This window comes from Corvus cornix, chromosome 4 (assembly GCF_000738735.6).
Source record: "Corvus cornix cornix isolate S_Up_H32 chromosome 4, ASM73873v5, whole genome shotgun sequence".
Taxonomy (NCBI): domain Eukaryota; kingdom Metazoa; phylum Chordata; class Aves; order Passeriformes; family Corvidae; genus Corvus; species Corvus cornix.
In genome coordinates this window covers 55,482,985-55,506,024 of record NC_046334.1, presented here as the reverse complement: position 1 = coordinate 55,506,024, position 23,040 = coordinate 55,482,985, and the positions used below count along the sequence as shown (strand labels likewise).

The 23,040-nt window shown below is 41.6% G+C and overlaps 1 protein-coding gene across 4 annotated transcripts in view; it reads right to left on the bottom strand.

The window, feature by feature from the left end:
- The window catches only part of PPARGC1A (PPARG coactivator 1 alpha), a 367,478-nt gene that overhangs the window by 41,245 nt on the left and 303,193 nt on the right, over positions 1-23,040 (bottom strand). For all 4 annotated transcript variants that reach the window (XM_039551129.1, XM_019287320.3, XM_019287321.3 and 1 more), the window contains exon 2: positions 22,639-22,818. In XM_039551129.1, coding sequence (XP_039407063.1) covers positions 22,639-22,818 — 180 coding nt within the window. The remainder of the gene's footprint in view (positions 1-22,638; positions 22,819-23,040) is intronic.

Sequence of the window (23,040 nt, the reverse complement as noted above, 5' to 3'; positions counted from 1 at the left end):
AGAATCTTTGCAAATGCAGTCAATTTGACTCAGCATCAAAAGGTCACTCTATTCCATTTATACTTGATCCTGAGCACAATATTGAGAAACACTTGAAAGCAAATCATCTTATCATCAGTTTGGGCCTCAACATTTGCTGACTATATAGACTAATTTGCTGATTACTAAGTAAATGCTCTACCCATGTTTTTTACTGGGTTAGCTCACCACGGGGGCTTTTTAACTTCTACAGGATTTGACACTGTAAAGGAACTGCATGTCTGTAATACTGAGGCACACCATGGACTTACTATTGTGCTGCCTTGTCCAGTGCTAGCAAAGGCCACCTGGTCTTCATGGGTGGGGAACTGCAGCAGGAGAAGATCTGGCATGTCTTGTCAAGCCCACAATGGACTAGGTTTGGGCTAAGCTTCCCAATGAAGCACAAAACTCTCTCTGTGTTTCTGCTGGGTAAAAACAAGAGCAGGGAAAGTGCAGAAGTGCAAAGGGGAAAGAGCGCCTGGTGAAGAGCCAAAATACGAAGAAAGGCTGGGAGTTTTTCTTCACTGTCAAGACCGCCAGAGAAACTAGGATGGAGGTGAAGTTTCTGTCTGCCAGAACTTCTGGGGAAGCACAGGTGAGCAGAGGAGTGAGTGAGCTGGGGAAGGGAATGCAGGACAGGTAGCCTGACCTGCATGAGTAGCTCACTGCCCAGGGTACAAGAGGTTAGGCAGGCTGCCTCTGAGCTCACCACCCACAAGCTTCCCCCACTCTGGAGCAGCAAATGGCACCTCTTACCCATCCTTCCTTCCCCACACGCAGACAGTCGCTCATGCGTGTAATAAGTTCCTGAGCAACAACTCAGACAGGGATTTTTAATTATTATTATGCACCTGAATAATACACAGGAGAGCAGAGAGTTAAAGTTCCTGGGGTCCCAGTCTGGACAAGCTCTAATATGGAGTGGGTATTGTAGAAAGAAGGAAGAAGGGGAAGGAAGGGTACAGCATAAGGTAGGGAAGACATCTGGGACTGTCCCTGTTGCAGAGCTTTCAATGACAGCGTCAGCAGTATTTCAGTCCAAACACTCAAGCACTGCTTGCTCAGATTTATTTATTTACTTGATTTATGGTCCATGCCTACGCTAATCTCTCTATGCACTGATGTAAGATTTTTCAACATTCATATACCTCTGTAAGGCAGCATAGCGTATCCTGGAGGAAAAAAAGGCTACATATATTTTGCAGTAATTATTGTAAAAACTTGTTTGTCCTCTTTATCATGACAAATATCCCTAAAAACTGCACTTCAGTGGTAGTATGGACTCTGCCAACAAGAAGCATTGTCTTATCGCTTTTGTTCATTCTCTATTTCAGTGTTGCATTTGCTTTAGTTTTAATTATATTGGATGTGTCAGGATGTCTATAATCATCCCTACTTCTGTCTTAAGATTTATGACTCCAAAGAAATACAAACTTAAAGGTAAAATTATACATAATATAGCAGAGAAGAGTTTACATAGATTTTTAAATTTTGTTCATTTATGGGGAGACTGTTTTTGTGCAAATGAAACACACACTCAAAAATTCCTTTTTAAACTACACAATAAGACACTTCTATCTGGTGCTTTTACTGTTAGAAAATTGGAATTTAATTCTACCAGGAAATTAGCATTTGTAAAGTATCAACTTCATTAAATGCTTTTTATGATGTTTTAATTTCTCAGCGTGTTCAGCTTCATCAAGCCTAACACATGCCCACTGAACAGGTATGACAAACACAAGTCATGTCTCACAGGAAGAAAAGCACTGGTTTTCCTTACAGCTAAAGCATGAATGGATCAGTACATCACTAATACATCTGGACTTACCATCAATTTTTATTGTAATTTAACTGGATGGCAGCTATCTGGTTTGAGTTGGTTAAAAAAGTTTACTCAGATACAACACAAAAACTTGTTTACAAGCCTAAAGATGCATTTCCTCTGTATATTTTACCTATGTAGCTGTACATTATTTTTAGGTGGCACAACAATGTCCTTCAATGTCCTCCTCATTTGTCTGTACCAGCAGATGTGTTGAGTGACACACATACCCTTTAGAGAGGTGGTTTAGACAGATAAAATAAACCTCAGGTACCTGTACTCTGAGTGTTCTAGGCTGAAAGTAATAAAGGCTCCTTTATATCGAAGCACCAAATGAGAATGAGAAGATGCCATGGTAAGGAATGTCCTAGCAGGTATAGGGTTTAACAGCACAGATCACAGGTGCATTTTGCCAGGCTTTTCAGAGCACCTTTACAGTCCCATGAAAATAAAATGAAAGCCTCTCCCAGCAAGCAAGTCCTCACCTCAAAAAGCAGTGATTGAACAGTGCAACCTGGTAAATCCCTACAACCACCAAGAATACTCTTCAGGATGAGGAGATGTGTCTGAATTTTCCACCAGTTAAACATTTGGATATGTATATGTCTGATAATATCCTCAGTTACACATCTCCTTGATTTGTCATTCAGTGTTAAGACTTTAATGTTCTTTTAATCCAATTTTGTGCATGCAAATAGAATTGTAAAATAGAGATGGTGATTTTAAAACAGAAAACATTTAAAAAAACATAGAAGAGCTATCTGTTGCAGTCTCCTTTAGAACATGCCCACTGTTGGCTTTCTATGTTTCCTGGAACTCACTAGTCTTTACAGATAATATTAATAAAACAGGGTTGACACTAAAATGTAAAACTAATTTGCTAGTTTACATTAAGGCTACCATGTCCATTTACCTTCAACCAGTCTGGCAGAGTTATGCAGCGCATGCATACTGTGGTGCACACTACAGTTCCCACTGCAGTTGCCTCTCCTCTATTTGCTCCTTAGTCAGGACTGAATTTATTGCTCATTCTCTGCTAGTCCTTTAAAAGTCTGCATTTTCCCAATCATGAGCCCTCCATCTGTGTGATGTAAAAAACTGCAATTTTTTTTAGTGAGGCACTCATATTAACCAGTCCCCTTTTCATCAGAAATGGCAAAAATCAACCTTGGCGTATTTTTTTTGTCCTCTTAAAAAATGACACGGAACAGGCAGTCAAGTCCAGATGTACTTACCAATGCACTAAATAACATTATTAATTATAATTAGGCCATAAGTTCCTTTAGACAGGGACTGTCTTTTTGTTATGTGTTCACACAACCCCTTTCACAATGATGTCCTGTTTTACCATTGGGCTTTGAGATGCTGCCACAGGACCTACAATAAATAATTTGGGGTACTTCCATTTAATCCTGCTGGCAAACAAAAGAAAAAGAACTTAGACCCCGATGTTCAGCTGCTGCAAATTAGGACCTCTCCAAAGGTCTTAACAGCTATGCAGATTTACACTAGCTAGGAACCTGGTCCTCTGCTCTTCGTGTATGTTGATGCTTAAGCTGAGAACAGCAGCTCCTACATAGTGTGTCTGTACCACCCTGTCCCAGGACTAACAGCAGTCCAGCCACAGGCCAGCAAGGGCTAATTCTTCCTCCTTACCAAGTGAGTTTTGCAGCTGAGCACTACACTGCTATGACTAAGACACTGAGTTTAAAAGCGGCTTGGGTTCATCTTGCCTACAATGTGCCTACACTGTGCTTGCATTCCCTACTGGAAATACACTGACACTATTTGTTCATGTCAAGTGCACCTTCAGTTTAAAAGTTATCCCCACTGAAGTTAACACAAGTTATAATTTGAGCCTGTGTAGCTGCTAGATGCACAGCCAAAACCCCACAGGATGTGCCTAACCCCAGGAATAATAAGTAAATTGAAACCATTTGAATACTAAACCAGAGAGGGGACCTCGCGGATCACTGGGTTCGGCAAAGCCTACATCCTCCTGGCTAAGATGGCCTCCCTTTGTATTGACATACTTTCCCCTGCTCTATCAGCATCCAAGTTGAGGGGGAAGAAAGAGGGGAAGGGAGCTGTAGATTGGAAACAGCCCAAGATGAAAGTGTCCGAGCCTTGCTTAGCTGGCTGAGAGGAGTGGGTGGGACTACTCATGTTTAGGAAGTAGTAAAATCCTGTTTTGTAAACGTACGTGAGGATTACACACACCACTAGGGAGGAAGGAGGGGAAAGGACAGGAGAGAGGAAGAGAAAGCAGGCAGACAAGAAAGTAAACATGGTTGCACTTTATTCTACACATGAGGGAGTAGGGGAAAGGACACTCCACCACAGGGTATTTCAAGTAAAAAAGAGCTAGCTACTTCTAAGTGTGCAATCTTGAAAAGTCTTATCCACCTGAAGCACCAAAACACCAGAGTGCAATGAGCACCACAGTGTTTTACAACTGCATCTGGCCTTGCCCCATTTTGATGGCAAAGAGTGCCGTAAATGCGAGTGCTGGTGGAACAGGGAGCGCAATGCCAACTCCAGCTAGCCATCCCTTGGATTAGAGCAGCACAAACCAAGCATCACCTGGCAAAGCCGATGGAGTTAAACAAGGACAGCTTAAGTGTAAGTGAGAAGGAGATCAGGCCCTTTATGTCTGCCCTTCCTTCCCTGGGAAAAACTAAATACATTCCTTATTCCTCAGACACATCAACAGCAATAGCTTAAACTGCCCTGATCAGCTTTCACCATTGGCAATGCAGAAATGTTTATTTCCATTAGGCTGAGTCTATAAAATCTTCCTTTCATTCCTGCACTCCCACAATTTCCAAACAGCAAAGTCTGACAATTTAGTCTCTGACAAGCAAGCTTAATACTGAGACATTTGGAAAAAAAAAAATCCATACAAAGAAAGCTCTTAAGACAAGATAGGCTGAGCGTTTGCACCACAAATGGTTTGTTTCAGCTATCTCTTTGCCTCCTGTAAGACGGAAATCAGACAGCTTACTGGCTTAGCTTGTTAGGCCAGGTTAAAGGGATGCAGCGCTGAAAGGCTCTTACAGAAGCTTACCCTTGGACTAAAAATAGCAGGCACTAGAGAATTATCTTAAATACTACCAAACTTGTTCTGCACTGTGAATGCAGATAACTGTAATATGTTTCCATTTTTGGTAGTTTTAGAGCTTTTTTAAGTTATGCTCGCTTTAGCTGACTATTTAATTAGTTTCTGATTCTATTTGCCACTTTTTCTCTCAGAGATATAGCCTGAGGGGTACTTTGCCTATGAATCCTTTGTATTTAGCAGTGTTGCTATTGTTAACATCTAATGAGCTGTTGGATTTGCCAAACACTCAGTATAGGTACAAATGCTTCTTTGAAATATAAATGTTTAACACATAGCAAATAGCAAATCAAAAGATACTCTGATGCAGCATCCTCACTCTCTCATTGCGTCTCATCAAAAGAGAATAAAAATAAAAATCTCCTTTATTACATTTAATTCTGAAATTCAAAAATGCGTATCTGAGTAAGACAATTTTCGCTCTCTGTCCATGACTTTAGAAGAAAACTAAATGATTTTTAGTACCGTAGGAAGACTTGTGCATATGACTAAAGCTCCACAGTCTGACACAGATCCCTTCCAGATGAACTGTGGAGCTAGCAGTGTTTTCTTTGGGGTAAAACTGCAAGACCCTATAATCTTTAATAAAGCCACCTCATCTTTAAAACACATAAATGGAGATTTTGGTGGGTTTCTTAGGCTACAAGCAGTTTCTCTTTAAGCTCTGTTAAGTAGGATACCTGTTCATCTGCTCCTCACTGAAAACCATGACAAAAAAAAAAAAAAAAAAAAAAAAAAAAAAAAAAAAAAAAAGAAACTCCAAAGCAAAGCACAAATGTTCTCTGTCCTTGCATACATTTCACTTGTGCTACAGCCAGTCTGAAAGACATCACCACAGAAACCAGTCATGCGGTGTAACACCCCTGCTGCTGTTGTTGCCTCAACTTTGCACTTCTGCAGATAACATCCTTGTGGGTACTCGCTGTACGAGCTCAGATCAGAACAACACAGGATTCAAGCAGCAAGGGCCTCCACACACTGATTCCTGACCACTGCCTTCCACATGATGTCCCCAGCACTATGCCAGTCTTGGCATAGTGATGATTGCCATAACAAGAGCACTGAATGGAAACTAATTCAGACACACATTTTAGTATGTTTTCCAGTACTTTTTCTTTCCCTGGCTTTACTGCAACTCTTTAGTATGAGTCACTTTTAACATAATTTAAAATCTCACCTTGAGTGAGGCCAACTTCTGGATAGAATAGCTGGGCAAGGTCAAGCTAAAAGCCACCCACACAGCTGAACAGAAATGTCTTCCCTTACTGGGCAGACATCACATCCAAACGCCTTGGAGCTGGCAGAGCCTGTCCTCTCAGACACAATTTTTCTTTGACTTTCTTTTCAGAGTGAGAATTTTTTTTACTCTTAAATACTGGCAGAATTCACAGACTTTCTCACCAGATATACACCCCGTGTCTTTATAAGCTCACACATAGTGGCATAACCCAACCACATCTCTTGCAACTGCCATTAAAACCCTCCATATGTCTTCATTTGGGAAGCAAGTTTTCTTTTTGAGTCAGGAGTTAAGTTCACAGCCTCTCTGTCAAATAAACAACATGTCTGTTGTCACCTGGCTGCTGAGCAAGCCCTGTCTTTAAAAGTATGCACTCAGTGATTTTAGACATCTATTTCTCAGCCTTTCCTTCCGCTGTCATGCAGCAAAAATCACGCTCCATCTTGATTATGATGATTAACATTACTATCCATCTCCTGCAATTTGAATATTTAAATAGTATTCTAGCACTACCAAGGAAACACCCCTATTGCACTGAATGATCTCCAGTCACATCTCAAGGGAAAGTATCGGCAGAAAGTACTCACAGTTCAATCAGACAAGATCAAGAAAGGAGGATTATAATCCTCGCTTTATAGAAGGGGATTTGACGCTCACAGATTAGCCCACTTCTCCAGGCCAGAGTGCCGGTAGGCATGCCGTAGGCATGGCAGAGGGCAGGGCTCCAACGAGCAACACCACCACCCCCTTCCAAGCAGGGGACACTTAACCAACACCAGCAGTGCACACATTCCCCATCCCAAAGTACATTCAGCTGAACTTCTAATTGTCAGAAGACTGAAAAAATGGTTGTCAAGAGTGTTGGGGTCACAGCCCAAAGCTAAGAAGAAACTCATTTTGTGCATTCATGCAACTTGGTGACTTTGCCATTTTTTGTACAGAAAACATCACTATAATATTTGCTCACTTAATACTAGCATTCCAGAATGGAATGTCCCAGAGAAAGTTAACACAGAGACAGTAATGAATAGACACACAGAACAAGGCTTGTGTGTAAGATATAACTCCACATCAGAAAGACAAAGAGTACCTCTATGATGCAATGGATGTAAGGGAGAACATCAGGGCTACAGCAAAAGAGACAAGTTTGGACCTCTGAAAAGGATCACAGTCATGACCGAGTTCAAAAGTGAGCATGGAGACCATCCACTTAAACATGAAAAGCCAGGCCAATCCCCCAGAACGCAAGAGGAAGAGGTTATAATAGAACAGCAACTCAGCAAGTGTCTTGGAAAAACAAAGGGCCCACAAAACATATTGCTTGAGTGGGGCCTTCTATTTGCATAGCTTACTTTGGGAATATAAAAACCAGAAAACATCCAAAACCTGTAAGGTAAGCATTTACCTGTACAGATAATCACACAGACTTGTTTGTCCCAAGGAAAGATAAGGAGAAAGTGAAAGTGAACTGAGGGTTCAGCAGAGCTTTCATCTTGAAGACTCCCAAATTCCCAACTATAAGGCTAAGTAGGAAAATATTTAACTTTAGACTTTGGGTGGCCCTTGGAATCAAAATAATCACAAAAGCAATCCCTGTTGATCCCCGTCAGGCTGCCATGACGGCAGCTGTACTGAATAAGAGTCCCAAGGAGCAGAGCCTATGGGAGGGCAGAGCATGGGGCGTCTGCAATGTGTGACCACCTGCCAGACAGAAAAAGAAAGAAAGAAAAAAAAGCTGGTTTTTTTGCCCTGTTTTTTACTGTATATTCTTTCCATTTTTTTCTTTGCTAGTGAAGAGACTACACCTTCTTGCTACAGAAGTAGCTCAAGATCAGGGATCTGCTCCCAGGGACCTTTGGAGCTGACGTGACAGCCTGGGATGTGGCACTCGTTTGCAGACTTCCGTATGTAAGACTGTGTCATCTACCACAGCCTGCAAAGGTCGTTATGAAGTCCATAGAAAGTCAAACAGCAGTGAAGAAGGAAGAAAGTGTCTTTGGCACAGTATCAGGAATAAAATGCCTTTCTCAAAGGCATTTGTGGGATATCAGGCAGAGTGAATTGGAATTAGGATGAGGAATTGTGCCATTAACACCAGCAACAGATTAAGCACTGATCATTTTCCTTGTGTATAAGGTGGAAGAAGACAAGTTAGGTATTGTGTGTTTATTGAAGCAAGAAGGTTAGAGATAAGATATAATCTAACCAAATCATGGAATGCAATATGGGAAAATAGTCAAGAGTTACAGAGTCTGAATCAGTGGGTTTGTCTAATATCTCTAGGTACAATTACCCCCGACGCAAAACAATTACAGAATTTCAGAGAAGGAGAACACCAGGTGAAGTGGCCCTGATCCTTCATTAGTTGAGTAGCTTTAAAGACAAGAAAGGACACCTGCACATATCCAAAGCACTCAAGCAGCAGGAGGAAGACACCTCCAGGAATTTTGGAGTGTACAAATTTGGCACCAGGAAGTCCACTTTCTTTGCACAGAAACAATTCAGATGGATTCAAACATTTAAATATTTTCTAGGTTTCCATTCCAAATCTATGAGCATTTTCACTTCTTTGCTGTTGAAAACAACCATCTTATTATACTACAGTACTGTCTGTGTGAAATGCAGAATTTTGTAACGAAATCTTGTTTTCTCTTCTGAGGTCATCCACACTCAACCCTTAAGAGTTGACTCTCTAGGAACAACAGTGATGAGGACTAATGTGGACTATCTTCAAATCCCTACAGCCTTGGTTTTCACAAAGATTTTAATTTTTTAATTTATTTACCTTTTCATTTGGAATACACCAGCACTGTTGAGGGGGATTCTAAAGAAATAACAGCACATTATGAGTCTGAATAGGAAATGACTGGAGAATATAATGGAGTTCTGGACAATACATCTGAGGGATGTCTTTAGAAGAGCTCTTTTAAAGACCAATTTTGGGGAGGAATTGGGAAAACCTAGCCACTCTGTTGAAAGGGATAGAAGGGCAATGAATTCTACTGTAGGATCTCTTCTTTTGCTGACTCGGTGAAGACACATTTGTCATTCAAAGACAAATTAGAAAAGGGCATGGATCGTGCTACATAGATGCTTCATCTCAGTTATCAGCCAGGTACAGGCAGCTTCCAACACATCTACCTCCAAGTGCATCTGAAAAAAAAGCAATCTCTTCTGGTAGATGTGGACAGAACACCTTTGTCAAAATTTGAGTTTGAGCAAATACGGCAAAGCGGTTTAGCACAGGGAGGATTTGTCCCTGCAGAAATTGACACAAATTCCTTTAGGACAGGGGCAGCCACCCCAACCACATAGCTGGGATTGGAAGCAGATAGAATTAGGGAAACTGGAAGATAACACTGTGGCCTAATGTAAACTCTTAAATCTGCTGTAAACAGAGCAGTAACATTGGCACACAATAAAACTGGTATGTGTCACTGCACTCCCAGAAGCAGGTGTAGGGAAGGACAAGACACATGAGTGGATTTTTGTCAACTCTGAGAATTTGGTTTGAGGAAAAATCCAAGCTGACAGAAACTGTGGCATTTTAGGTAGCATTCTAGTGATGGAAGGTAAGCTGGAGAAATCATGCAGGAGAGAATAATGGGAGATCAAGAGGAAGGCTCCCATTTGATGTTCTGCTTTGCACATGGCGCAACTTGGGAGTAGCAGCCTTGAGAAGGCAGCATTCCTGGATGTTCCAAGTGCAAAGACCAATACCCACAAAAGCAATTTACTAGGAAGTTTCTGACATGCATATCTTTAGGAACATACATCTGCCATTTTCAAATACATGGTTTAGGAAATAGGAATTATTACAGGCTTAAGTTTAGGGATATGTCTCTTTCCTTCTTTAGCTTTGGCTCTAAAAATAGAAGTTTTTCAAGTCTAATCTTGTGAAAGATCCTGAAAGAGAAAAACCTCTGCACATCATGGGGCTGCCCCTAACAAGCCCTTTTGGGTCCAGATGTAGTCCACAGAGAGCCAGTTCAAGTACATCTGGACAGTGTTCACAGAGCTGCACATGCCAGGAGCAGTTCTGTCAAGTGATGCTGATGGTCCAGCAGAGAATTAGCCCCCTGTGGTCTATTAGCTCTGACCATACTGGACTTGAGCTGACCAGTGCGGAGACCCTGATGTGATTCCAACTGCAGTGGAGTGCAGATTCCTGGAAATCATTTGTGTCTGTACAGGACATAGCCAAATAGTCCTTCCAAGCACAGTTCTGGAAACACAATACAGAGAGGCTAACTACCTCTGCAGGAACCTCTTTGGGACATTAAGGTCATGTTTAGCCAGAGCTCATAGCCCAGTAGGATCCCAACTCACTCTTCCAGATCTTCTCCAGTATCCCTTCATCATTTCCCTGTGTCCCTGTGTTCCTCTGAGAGAGAGGTCTGCTCTCTCGCAGAACAGAGCCTAGGAAGAACATCAGTATTGAGTGAAAGCTAATAAATCCCCCCACAGAAGTCATGAGCACTATGCAGAGGCATACATATGGCCTTGCAAGAGCTTGCCCTGATCTGCCTGAAGAGCACTGTATCAGAGCTAACACACCCTCTCTATTTACAAAGGGACCAGAGCATCTTCCAAATTTCTTTCCATTTCTTAGCTTCCTAGTCTTCTGTGGGTTTTTGTCCAGCTGAGTTCTAAAAACTTTTTAAATTTAATTTTCCACTGTATCAGAGCTAACACACCCTCTCTATTTACAAAGGGACCAGAGCATCTTCCAAATTTCTTTCCATTTCTTAGCTTCCTAGTCTTCTGTGGGTTTTTGTCCAGCTGAGTTCTAAAAACTTTTTAAATTTAATTTTCTTCTTCATCTCAGGTTTGGAGATAAATAAGTCTCCATGTTGGGATATACTACTTAAGGTGGATTCTTCTTGGGTTTGGTAGTCCCACAACACACTGACACAACTGCAGCTCTGACCTGTGTCGTAGGTTAGAACTTTATTCCCCGGACTGGGCAAGCTCAGCAGGCTGGAACTGCCTCCAGCTGCCTGGGAGGAAGAGGAGTCTGGTTAGAGAGCAGTGCTCACAGGCCTCTGCAGGAAAAGTGACTTGAGTGTATCTTCACTGAAAAATCCCAAGGACCAGCTCTTTTCCTCTGTCACTACCTTTGCTCCTTCCAAGGACTTCAAAGTGCACACCATAAAACTGGGATGGGCTGGTCACTAGCACATACAGACTCTCCCCCTACTACATGTTTTTTAGGCATTATCACAAAACAAGTAAATAAAGACAGTGTTTAATAACTGAAGGGGGAAAAATAAAAGAGTATGGCCCAGCATCACAGCCAAGGAACCTGGCATACCAGCTACTAAAAGGCCACATGGAAGCACTGAAATTAATCTTAATTCATGGGATGAGATTTTCAGAAGGGTTAGGTATCCAGTGACAATGTTTAAAAAGTAAATGCACAAAGAAATAATATGCCTCCAGAACTGTAACAGAAAGATTGCATAGAAAGTTATGCATTATGGATGATTTAGCAATATCATAGCACAGGCTCCAGCAAAAAGAGTGAAATCATCCCTATCTTTCCATTTGTCGGCAGAATTTTAACAAGGGGCTCCTGGGAGCTCTTGGGGGCTCCTCCATGGCTCAACAGACAAATTAACTCATCAAAGGGAAGGTAGGGATGATTAACTAAAAAGAGCCCCCTCCAGCCCATCACTGGTACATGCCTATTTCACCCAGATGGTGTTCACCTACCTGAAACTGGTAATGAGAGTCTCAGATCGGATTTACAGAAAAACATATATAATAAGGTGCCGCAAGAGTGACATGATAGGAGTTATTGGTCTGTGATGCTCCACACTGCGCCAGAGGCAGCAGAGCTGTTTTGTAGCGTTAGCCTCTGTTTTGTAACATTATCCTCTCCACCCGAGAGATTTCCTGCTGCAAATAGGAGACTTGGTCTTCAGAGAAACATTTGACCTGACCCTTCCTACAGGAGAGTGGGATCAACAGCAAAGAAAATGACAAGACGTGGCAACACTCCCATCACACACAAGCAGAAGCACTTTGACACCCTTTCACTGGAAATGGATGAATGTTTCTGCAGTGTTAAGGAAAAAAATCCACAAGTTTTTTTGGCTTTTTCCCAGATGCAGTTGACGTGACAATTGCCAATGTTTTGCCTGATGTCTTCATACTTATGCGAAGAGTGATTGCTGGGCTTTTAAGGACAGTCAATACAGCCAAGAAAATCCACACCAGTCCTGGTGAGAGAAAAAACAGTGAAGCAAACACAAAACCAGAAAAAGAATTTCAAAAATGCCTAAGTTTCCCCCAGACAAGTAGAAAGAAAAGCCTATTTCTCCTTTGTATATGCCTGGAGGGTCAAACGCCTAACAGAGCACATCCAACCAGAGGTCAGGAAGCGTGCACTTCTGTTTTCTTTATTAAAATGATTGCATATGCATCCATTTCAACCGGACAACTTTACAGTTTCACTAGTCCAACATTAAGCCTGTGAAAATGGACAAGCTCAGTACCTGTGGAAGCTAAGATTAGCCCAACAAGTAGGTTTTCTTCTATGAAAATTTGTCATGAAAACCAAGACCAGACTGAGAACACTCCTGACTGCCACCCATCTTCCTCTGAAAATGAGGATTTGGCAATAGTGGGATTCTAGCTATATACAAGCATGTCTCAAGGAAATTCCATAGTTGCTTAGGACTATGGGCTAAGATTTTCAAAATGGGATCAGAAACTCCTTACCAATACTAATGAAGTAATTTTAAGGAGGGAAGAAACAGCAGCAGAGGAACATAGAAACACTTCCTCAACTTCTTGTTCCACGTAGTCCTTCTTGAACAGGTTGGGTTGGGCCAAATGGCCTCCTGACGTCCTTTCCCACTTCAACCACTCTATGATTCTGAAAAAGTGCTCCCCTGCTCCAAGTTCATTCTTCATCCTTTACCACCCATACTGTCACCTGCACTACCTGGCTGCCTACACCTCACCAAGAAGCCCTCTTAAACTGGATACCAACAGACCAAAGATCCTCTTCACTCCATCTCAACACACAGGGCCTGGGAGACTGGAGAACATTATTGCTAGATCTAGCTAGCCAAGTAAAACGTATTTACAAGCAAAAAAAAAAAAGAATCCCTAATACTAGAAGAGTTCTAAAACTCTCGTAATACCTGTTTTTCACTTCTGGTCACTGACTGCTCTGTGGAAATAAGCAAGTCCACAGCATTCTCACCAAAGTAAAAATCCCAGTGAGATGTCTCACTTCCATATAACATTTATTACCTAAGGTCTCTGATGCACTTCCTGAGTCATTATGTCACTGCTTATACAGCAACATGGGAGAAGAACAATTGGATTTTTTGCAGAGGTTCTGGAGTACTTTCAGAAAGAATTTTTTGTCCTCCATGAGAAACTACCATTCCAGGAGAAAACTCCCATTGTTTCTTTTAGCAGATTATATGGAAGTTCCTCTGACCAAAACAATCCTCCAGCAAACCATTATCATCACCTTCTTGACAAGAGGTGAGAAAGTTTTCTGTTGGGGTCCCTCCCCCTGCCATGTACCCCTGGGAGAGGGGCCCTGGGGGGGAGACACGGGGTTTCCCTGCCCCTGGACAGCCTCGTTCCCATTGGTTGGTTTGTGTTCCCTGATAACGCCAAGGACCCTCGGGTCCCGTGACTGCAGAGTTCCTGAGCTGAGCCCCGGCCATGCGGCTGGAGAAATAAACATCTCTGAAACATCTACCACGAATCTGTCCATATATACTTCTTTTCCACGGGACTCCTGGTTTGATATACGCGTGTTGCAGTATTCCCCCGCTGTAACAGTTTTCTACCCAATTTCTCTATTTTTATTCAAGTGTATCTCCTGTAGGAGAGATCTGCAGTCCCTCACACCGTTTGATGGCCTGCCCCTCCAACTCCTGATAAAGATTTACTCTCACTGAGCCTTCAAGAAGCAGCTATGGCATCAGGCAGAAGTGTAGAGGTGTAGGAAGTTCTCCCTGCCCATTCGACACCTCCAACCCTGTAATGTGCTTGGAAGGGATGATCCTCCTAAACTTTACATAATAAGCTGGATGGCTGTGAGCAGTTCAGGCAACTCAAGCCTGTCATAAATCAACAAGACAACAACACTTGCCTGAGGCTGCCACCGTGGCTGCTCACAGAAAATACTCTGTTCTCCTGATTATCGTCTTAGTGATTAGAAGTACCCATTACAGACCAGCACCCCATTGTGTTACTCACAGTAAAGCACAAAAGCACAGATGTGTGTGAGGAAATGGAAGTATTATTCTAGTGCATCACACAGCTCACGCTTCATGACAACACCAAAATCTCAATAGGTTTTGGGTTTGTGCTTTCATAAACAAAACCCAGTGATTACTGCATGTGGTAAAAAGCAAACTCCAATCATGGCCCTTCAGACTCATCACTGCCACAAAGTGCTAATTAATTTCTCAATCATTATGAAGCAAGACTGTTGCTCTGTTGTGTCAGAACGGAAAATTCAGCCAAAGCAACCAGCTATGCGTTGCAAAGGGGATGATTTCCACCGAGACCTGAACCCAGCTTCCATGGCTGAGTGTGCCTGCACACGCAGTAAGAGCTCCATGCCTGCCAAGGCTGCAGCCCATCACTTGCAATGGCATTAGGATCCTGTATGCACCTGCACAAAGCTACCAAAATAAAAATCAGACACTGGAGAAAAAGAGGCCTATAAAGGTGGCAGGGGGCACTCCTCCAGAAAGGCTGCAAATTTCCAGTGCATCTGAGGATTAACCACAGTAGTACAAAAAGAGCTACAAGTAGGTAAGTTTTCACAGACACATATACACTCTCCTTTGTATTTTTTCTCTTTTCATGGGGAAAAAACCAGTTCAACATGATTCAATACCAAAACCTTCTCCCTCCAACAAATATGCTCTGTGCAACTTCTTCCTCCTGACCTACACATGCACAATAGGTTAGTGGCACTAAGAAAAAAAGAACTCCTGAACGAAGCCTTGTGATAATTTTATCCTTCTGTAATGACATGGGCCAGAGTTAATGTTAAGTGGGATGGGGCAGCAGGAAAAGAGCATGCCAGGGTTAAGATGGACCATTTAGTAGCAATTAGCAATGATGCATTGTGCAAAAATAGCAACAATGAAAAAAAAGAAAAGAGGTTACACTAGAAACAAAACCATTAACGAAAATAAGTTTAATTTCACCAATTAGCATTTGTCTAAGAAAGGCAAACTTTCCGTTGCTGTTGTAAGCCAATGGGGAATTAAAAAACCAGAAGAATCTTATCACAAATATTTACTTTCCACTAGCAATGAGTCTGGGAGTGTTTTTCTAACAAAAGACAGAGCTACTGTCCCACATTTTTGTGACCCTCTCTGTAGTTCCAGGGAGAAAATATTTAGTTCAACATTATCGTAAGCTAGAATATGGCTCTATTTATGTGACAAGTTGACAACATACAATTTCATGCTTGTTGAACTGATCTGTGTTATATATTCACTGCGAATATTATGAAGCCTCACCATTATAAATATGAAACAGTATACACTTATTCAAAATAACTCCAGCAGTAGCAATTTATAGCTCGGTTGTTTGTGTGCTTATGAAGTCCAAATGCCACCTTAAGAAGCTGCATCTCACTAAAACAGATGTGGAGTGTGACTGTGACCAAAGTGGATTTAAGATGACCTCTGTGAAAGGAGGCTATTACATTTTTGTTTGCATGGCAGCTGACACCAGTTCGTATTTAGCTACGTAGCCAGTGGGAACACAGTGTAACACAGTGTCCTCAAGGGCTGGTTTTAACACAGGCCAAGACATCCATCTAATGACCTAATTAGCTTACTACTGTTCTGGTGAGTGTTGGTCTTCCCTCTTGGAAAAGGACAGGTGCTCTCCAGAGCAGCAGCATAGTGAGTATCTCAGGCCATGGCTGCTCCAGGTGGAATGTCTCCTTAATGGGACTGTGAAGTGGATCAGTCACATTTTCTTGATTGCACGCCTGGGGAACGGTCTTGGTGGCCGCACACGTCAAACAATAAACTCTCAAAGCAATTGTTTTTTGCTCATTTGGGACTTCTTTCCTGCCTGAAGGTTTCAACCAACATGCCAGGTGGCTCTTGCATTAAAACAGAGATGTGTTTAGACAGTTTGTAGTTTGTCCAAGTGGGCAAGAAAAAAGGAACAGCAGCACACCTTGGTAACACTAGATACAGAGCATTTGCATAAACTCTTTCCAATTACATAGCAGCTGGTTCAAGTAAAATAAATTCCACTTACTGCTTGAGCCTTTTTAAATGTCAGCATAGCTAATCACAGATCATCGTTTACATACATCATCCCACACAGACACGATGTTATTGTGCTGGTCTCCTATTTAGCAGATGTAGAGCCCTGAATCAGGCCAGAGACACTGGTAAAGGTAATGCATTCAAACACACAAGAAACATGACATTGCTCCATTAGGAATATAAAAATTCTGGCACTTTTGCCAAGTGTCTGCTATTTTCTTTCCCTGGAAATGAGGGTCTTCTTCTCGTTTCACAAGTGGGTTTTATGATACATTGTTACCTTTTATCATTCTTATAAAGTTTCCTATCCCAAATCTGCATCTTTTGCCTTTTATGTTTATTGTTGTATTAAACCTACGACGTTGTTTCACTACTAAATCTATCCCATAACCACGCACTGTACATTCATTTCTCTAGGACCTCAGTAGCTATTACCTGTTTGCTTTTATGATCTCTTATGAACTGTTAGGAATAACAATTTGCAGGAAGGTTTGTAAAGTCATCTCAGCCTGAACTCAGCCTTCCCCTTTTCTACCATACAGTGATACTCTCCTCTCTACAATGAAATCCCATTTGTCATAGAAGCAGTTCATTACAGGATGCATTTTAGAGGGATGCGAGTTCCCAAATACATGTGCTTATCATGTAAAACATTCCATGTGTGTGAATCTGAATTTCAAAAAAGCCTGCTTATTAGAGAAGGAAAGTACATGTTGATACGACTTGGTCCTGTGTTGCTTCCAGATTCACCAGTATGCGCTACTCTACTGCCCAGAGCCATTTTGTTCATGCCCTCCAAGGCCTCAGACAGGCTGCTATGTGGTGCATGCAATCACAGTCCTTTCAAGCACTTTGATAAGCTTTATTCTGCCATTATGCCATCTAGAACATTAAACACAATGTTTAAGTTCTATGTTAAATCACGATCAGCTCCTATTAACTGTTCCAAGCTCCTCATTTTTATCAACAGTTACTTTATTAAATCCTTAATAATATAGATGGAATAGTTAGTTAATTTGTGTGTTGAGCCATGGATGTTAATTTGTAAACATAATAACATACTGCAATCATTTGCATAATAGCATTTTAATCTTTTTAGTAAAAGCTGTAATTCCCTACAAAGTACGCTGCAGTAGAAACTAAGTGACTATTGGTAATAATAAAAAAGGCCTTAAAATTCTGATCCTATTATAGTGTTGGAACATACCCAAACTGCTACCATAATCTCTGAAATGTTACTGTTCTCTGATTTAGGTGTCTGTGTCAAGAATAAAAATGAAGTATAACTGGTAGCAGTAGACTATTTCCTAAATGTAATTTAGTATTCACTAAGCACCAGCACTTTGCAAATAGCTGTGAGGCTTTCCTTCAAAGTTCAGAGCTCTAGTTATGCATATTGTGTGAGGTACACCATGCAGCTCACCTCCAGCCTCTGTTGTGCTGAATAGATGGCTATGATAAATCATGCTGATTTGGCACTGAAGGGCATCAGCCATCAAGGATTTGACTACTGTGTCTTTTTTTCCCTGAGATTATATCTCCTTGAACTGCCTGCCCAGGGCTACTAGTTTTGGAGAAAATTAAAAAGTGGAAAAAATGCTAGGGAAGGCCACTACATTAAGTCTATATAGGCTCAGTTCTCTGGAACCCATTAACACCAGTCACAAGACTGGCAAAGAAAACACTGGTGGTTGTTTAAAAGTCAGGCCAAGTCATTTTACGCAAGATCTGGTAATTCATTAATCAATCTGGCTGCAAACCTTGAATGAATAACCTGCAATGGTGAAAGAGACTGGCAGCACCACAGAACATGAGGGATCTTATAATCTGAACCAATGCAAATTACACTGGTGATGTTTAAGGCTTCCCTCAACACTCATCATCTTCCTGATAAAACCCCTTCCAAATAAGTAAGAAATCATTTATCTCCATTAATTCCCCTGCTGCCAGAGGAAAGACAGTCTGAATTTTATTGTGCATTTCTTTCCCTCCTCAAATTCTCATTGCTTGTAATACAGCCCTTTTTGGCAGCCTACAATAAAACATAGCTATCTTTTTAGGCTTTCCAAATACATGGCACATAGAATGGCCTTGAGAATTAACCTGGGATACACCTATACAAAACAAGTAAAAACAAAGTCATCAAATATAGTGAGCATCTCTTTGGAACACAGAATCATGTAAATAAATTAAATCTGCAGAAGGGCAAGCAATGTGGGTTTTCTGAAGTCTTTTTAAAGGCTAAAAAAAGTGTTTTGCCAAGTACAAGATTTATGATTTTACACAGGTTCGTTGTACTTTAACAGGTTATAGCCAATCTATGGGCTGCATTTTCTCTTACCATCAGCTGAGTTACTTGCAAAAAATGCCAACAAACACCCACCATAGATATCTTCCCTCTCCATAATGCTAGGCATGCATCATAAATAACTTTAAATATGACTAATCTTACATGATATGGTACAGTATATTTCAAGATGCCTCAAGGGACAACAGTTCTCGTGAACACAAAGCCTTCTCACTCATGACACATCAAGTTGTATGTTTGTTCATAATTTCACATAGCATTGGCTTTGAGAATGAAAATTTAACCATCTTGATTTTCTGAAAGTAGCCAAATTAAAGTTTTTGCAAATACATTTTTTTTCAACCTTAGTTCTTCACAAAACCAAATCACAAAAGTGAATGGTGCAGTCAACCATCTAAATAACTGGTCTTGGGTGACTTGTTAACTATTTACTTGCATGAACTTGTGTCAATAGACAGTGCCCTGAGGGGCAAGAACTCCTTCATTTTATCTTTTCAAACAACAGGCAAAGAAAATTAGGTGAAAAACAGAAGTGATCAAGCTGTGAACAGAAAGAAATCACCTAATTCATAATGTACCTACGTACAAACATTGGCAAGAAGAGCCTCTGTGCTGGGGCAGTAAAGGCTTGATTCGAGACTCATATGGGTCACGCTGGCATGTGAGCAGAATAGTGGAGTGATGAATTAGGTGTGCCTGCAAAATGGTGTGTTTTAATCCTAGAGTGAAGGCCAGTATCTCATCACACCTAAGCGGATGAGAACAGGGATTTATACTCAACACTTACATACTATCTAGACTAATTGGACCTTTATCTCACTTGGCTCCTGGTTGCTACCATAACTATTAATAATTTCTAGCCTGGGAGACTCCCAGTGCCACTGGGAGTGCCTAAGCTTGTGGGTGCTCAGCTCAAGTGAGCTTTCAGGAACACAATTTGCAAAAAGACTGAAAATTCACTTTCTGAAATACAAGCCTTTCTTTAAAAAAAGTGCACCAGAGACACTCAGGAACTTTGTAAAGGGCTTTTGGACACTGTCCCTCACATAGGCAATGCCACACGTACTGCATTAATACCTCAAAGGAGAGTGTGTTTCCTTCAAGGCTAGGTTTGCAATTCACACCGTACAGCTTGTGCAAGTAATGCTGCTCGTGTACTTCCCAGCATTTGCTTGTCATTCTGGTTCTTTCCACCCCAAATAGGCTGTATTTCTATTTTTGTATGACAATGCCGCATCTGGAAGCTTAAGTTAGATAAAACATACTACTCCCACAATGATAAGAGAGGAAAAAAAAGTTAAAAGAAGGTATAAAAAGAAGTTATTTTCTTTTTAAAAAAGCCATTGAGGATCAATATGCAAAAATCTAGTGATCGCCAAATGAGAAACTGCACAAAACTTCCATCCTCTCAGCTAAAACAAAGAGTTCCTCACAGAGTATGTGAAATAGTCTCTGGAGGAAGAAGACATCTTTTTCTGATCTTGAGCACCCCCAGTTGTCACATTACTGAGCGGCAGAGGCAAGAAATAGTGCAAAGTATCCAGCTGCACAGTGGAGAATGGGGACAGGGTTAATGTACAGGAGGAGAAAATAACTGTTTCATTCCCATCTTCCTAGGCCAAGCAACCAAGAATGTAAACACAATACTCTAAGAAGCTGAAAATAGTCTAATTTTGCACTGCAGTATTGTAAAATACCATGAGGGCACAATTTGTCCCTACAGGTTAAGTATGGGCCAAGCTGTGATGAGACAGCAGTGCAGCCTGCAGCTGAAGTCAATGAGTGTGAGGAAAGAAAACAACAGAATTTGTGTGTTAGGAAAGAAGCAGCGTATTTCATTTCCAAACAATTACTTCTGACCTATTGCTTGCTGTGTAGATGCATTCCACTGGCTGCATTGCCCCTGCTTCTCCACATCTATTCCCCTGTTTCTTCACACTGGAGCAGCTCACTGTCAGACACACCCAAACATGCCCATGAGATGTTGTCCCCATCACTATCTCCCAATGAGGTTAACTACCAGCCTATCTGCTTGTCCTGCTGTTTGCAACATGCTTCCATTTTCAGAACAGGAACTGTTTCCTATACAAGGTGTGTAGGGGAATGGTCACTACCTATCCGAGACAACTTTACACTCAGCAGCTGTGGCCATCAGAGCAGACAGGCAGTAACACACAGGACAAGCAATGAGTCTGTGGTCAAGTTCCACTGGTTTTACTGGAATAATTTGTACGCTTAGAATTGGTAAATACGTAATTCTATTACTTATCTGGAGCTTGCACTTTGAAAGTCTGCATCTTCAACTGATTTTTCCTAAAGGAAAATGCCTCTGCATTTGGCTTTTGACAAATGTGGAAAAAATATGCACCCTCGGTTATAAAAAAAGCAAAACAAGTCTCCACACACTAGCTGCAAATGCGGACCCTGCCCCCCTGCCTCCCCGCTGCTGACCACCCAGACCTAGTCACCAACATGCCCTACCCTGCCTGAGGCAGTACAACTGCAATTCAAGAACCAGACCGGGTTTGGAAACTTTGTAAAACAAAGTGTGGAACATTACACAACTGAAGAAAAAAAGAGGGCCTAAGCCCAAGGCTTTGCAGGGCTATTTTGATTCAAATAAAATTAATTCCAAGTTACTTGGATGTAAATCACAGAAATTAAACAGAGAAGACCAGTTTCTGCTATCAGTTACACTTGTATAAATCCAGAGCAACTCATCTGCATCAGGGAGATCACTGTGGGTTTACAGCTGTATACAAAGAAAGGAGAACTTTATTCAGGACATCAAATCTTAGGTAAGCATTTTACTGTACTATTTCAGTTAATTTTTTCCAGCCTTTAAATTCTACCATGATAATTCGGGGCTTTCCGGAACCAGCAGGCTAGCTGTACTTCCTGGAACTGTGGTACCTGCTGTGTGAGAAACAGCACCCACAGCTTGCTTTTGTACAAGGTCTTCCTGCCAGCTAATCAATTTATTGTCCAATTTCCCAGTCAGTGAACGATCTATGGCCTCTCCTATCAACAAGGAGGGAAGGAAGTTAGGGCTTAGGAGGGGCACGGCTGCCCGAAACCACAAGGTGGAGAATTATGAAGGCTTTACACAACAAAAGAAAGAAGACTCGAGACAAAGAGACAGCAACTCTCCTCTTGTACACCCTGATCCCCAATGCAAAACTGGAAAGAAAACAATTAAATCTCTCCTATCACCCCTTGACTTTTACTTTTAGATTGCTCTCCACCAGGAGATCTATGAAACATCACAAAAGCTGAGTTAGTCCCTGAGCTACTGACAACCCTCACTGCCTTCTCTGCCACACTCACCCTTCCTCTCCCCTATACATAAACAAATTGTGGAACTCTCAATTTGTGTGCAAGTAACTTGCACAGCAAGGCTCTGAGTGGTAAAAGCCTTTACTAGAAATGTTCCAGCTACTCATCACCTAGCTGCTGCGCAGCGCTCTGCTTCTTGCTGAGGAATTCAAGTGGAAGACAACAAATGAGTTTCAACTTCTGTTTTGCTCTGTAGCTGACAACAGTGTAACCCTTCACAGTGACGCCACAGGGCAGTGTGCTCTAGGCACTCTTTAGCTGTTTCCTCCAAAAATCAGAAGTGCCATTTGAATCCTTTTAAGGCTTTCCCTCCCACACCCCTCAGATTGCAGGTCTGGTTTTGATGATGAGGATTGTAGGAAGCAGTCAGAACCCATAATATATCATCAGGTTTCTTGTCTCTTATTGGCAGAAAAATAGTAAACTGTTGTCCACCAGGCTAACGAAAAAAAATCAGAAAAAAAAGCAAGCAAGGACTTTGCAACATGCACTTGCATCATCTTGCCTTACCTCAAATATATTGGCGGGTTCATTGCTGTACTGACTGGAGATGATCTCTGACTGGTCACTGTACCACTTGAGTCCCCCCAGAAAGCTGTCCGCATCCAGGTCATTCACATCTAGTTCAGAGAGGTCAAGTTCTGGGAGATCTGGGCAAAGAGGCTGGTCTTCGCCAACCAGAGCAGCACACTGCAGGATACAGCAACACAGAAATAGTTTCATTAATTACCAGGAATCTATTAACTAATATCATGTGATAAGAATTAAGCCTCAATTAAGCTATGGCACAGGGGCACTAGGATTGACTTTGTTTTCTGAAAAAAGAAACACATAGTATTTGGTCATTGTTAGCTCTATATAGCTATGTAAAGGGGCGGGGAAAACAGCAGGGCATAAGCTGCCTTCTCTATC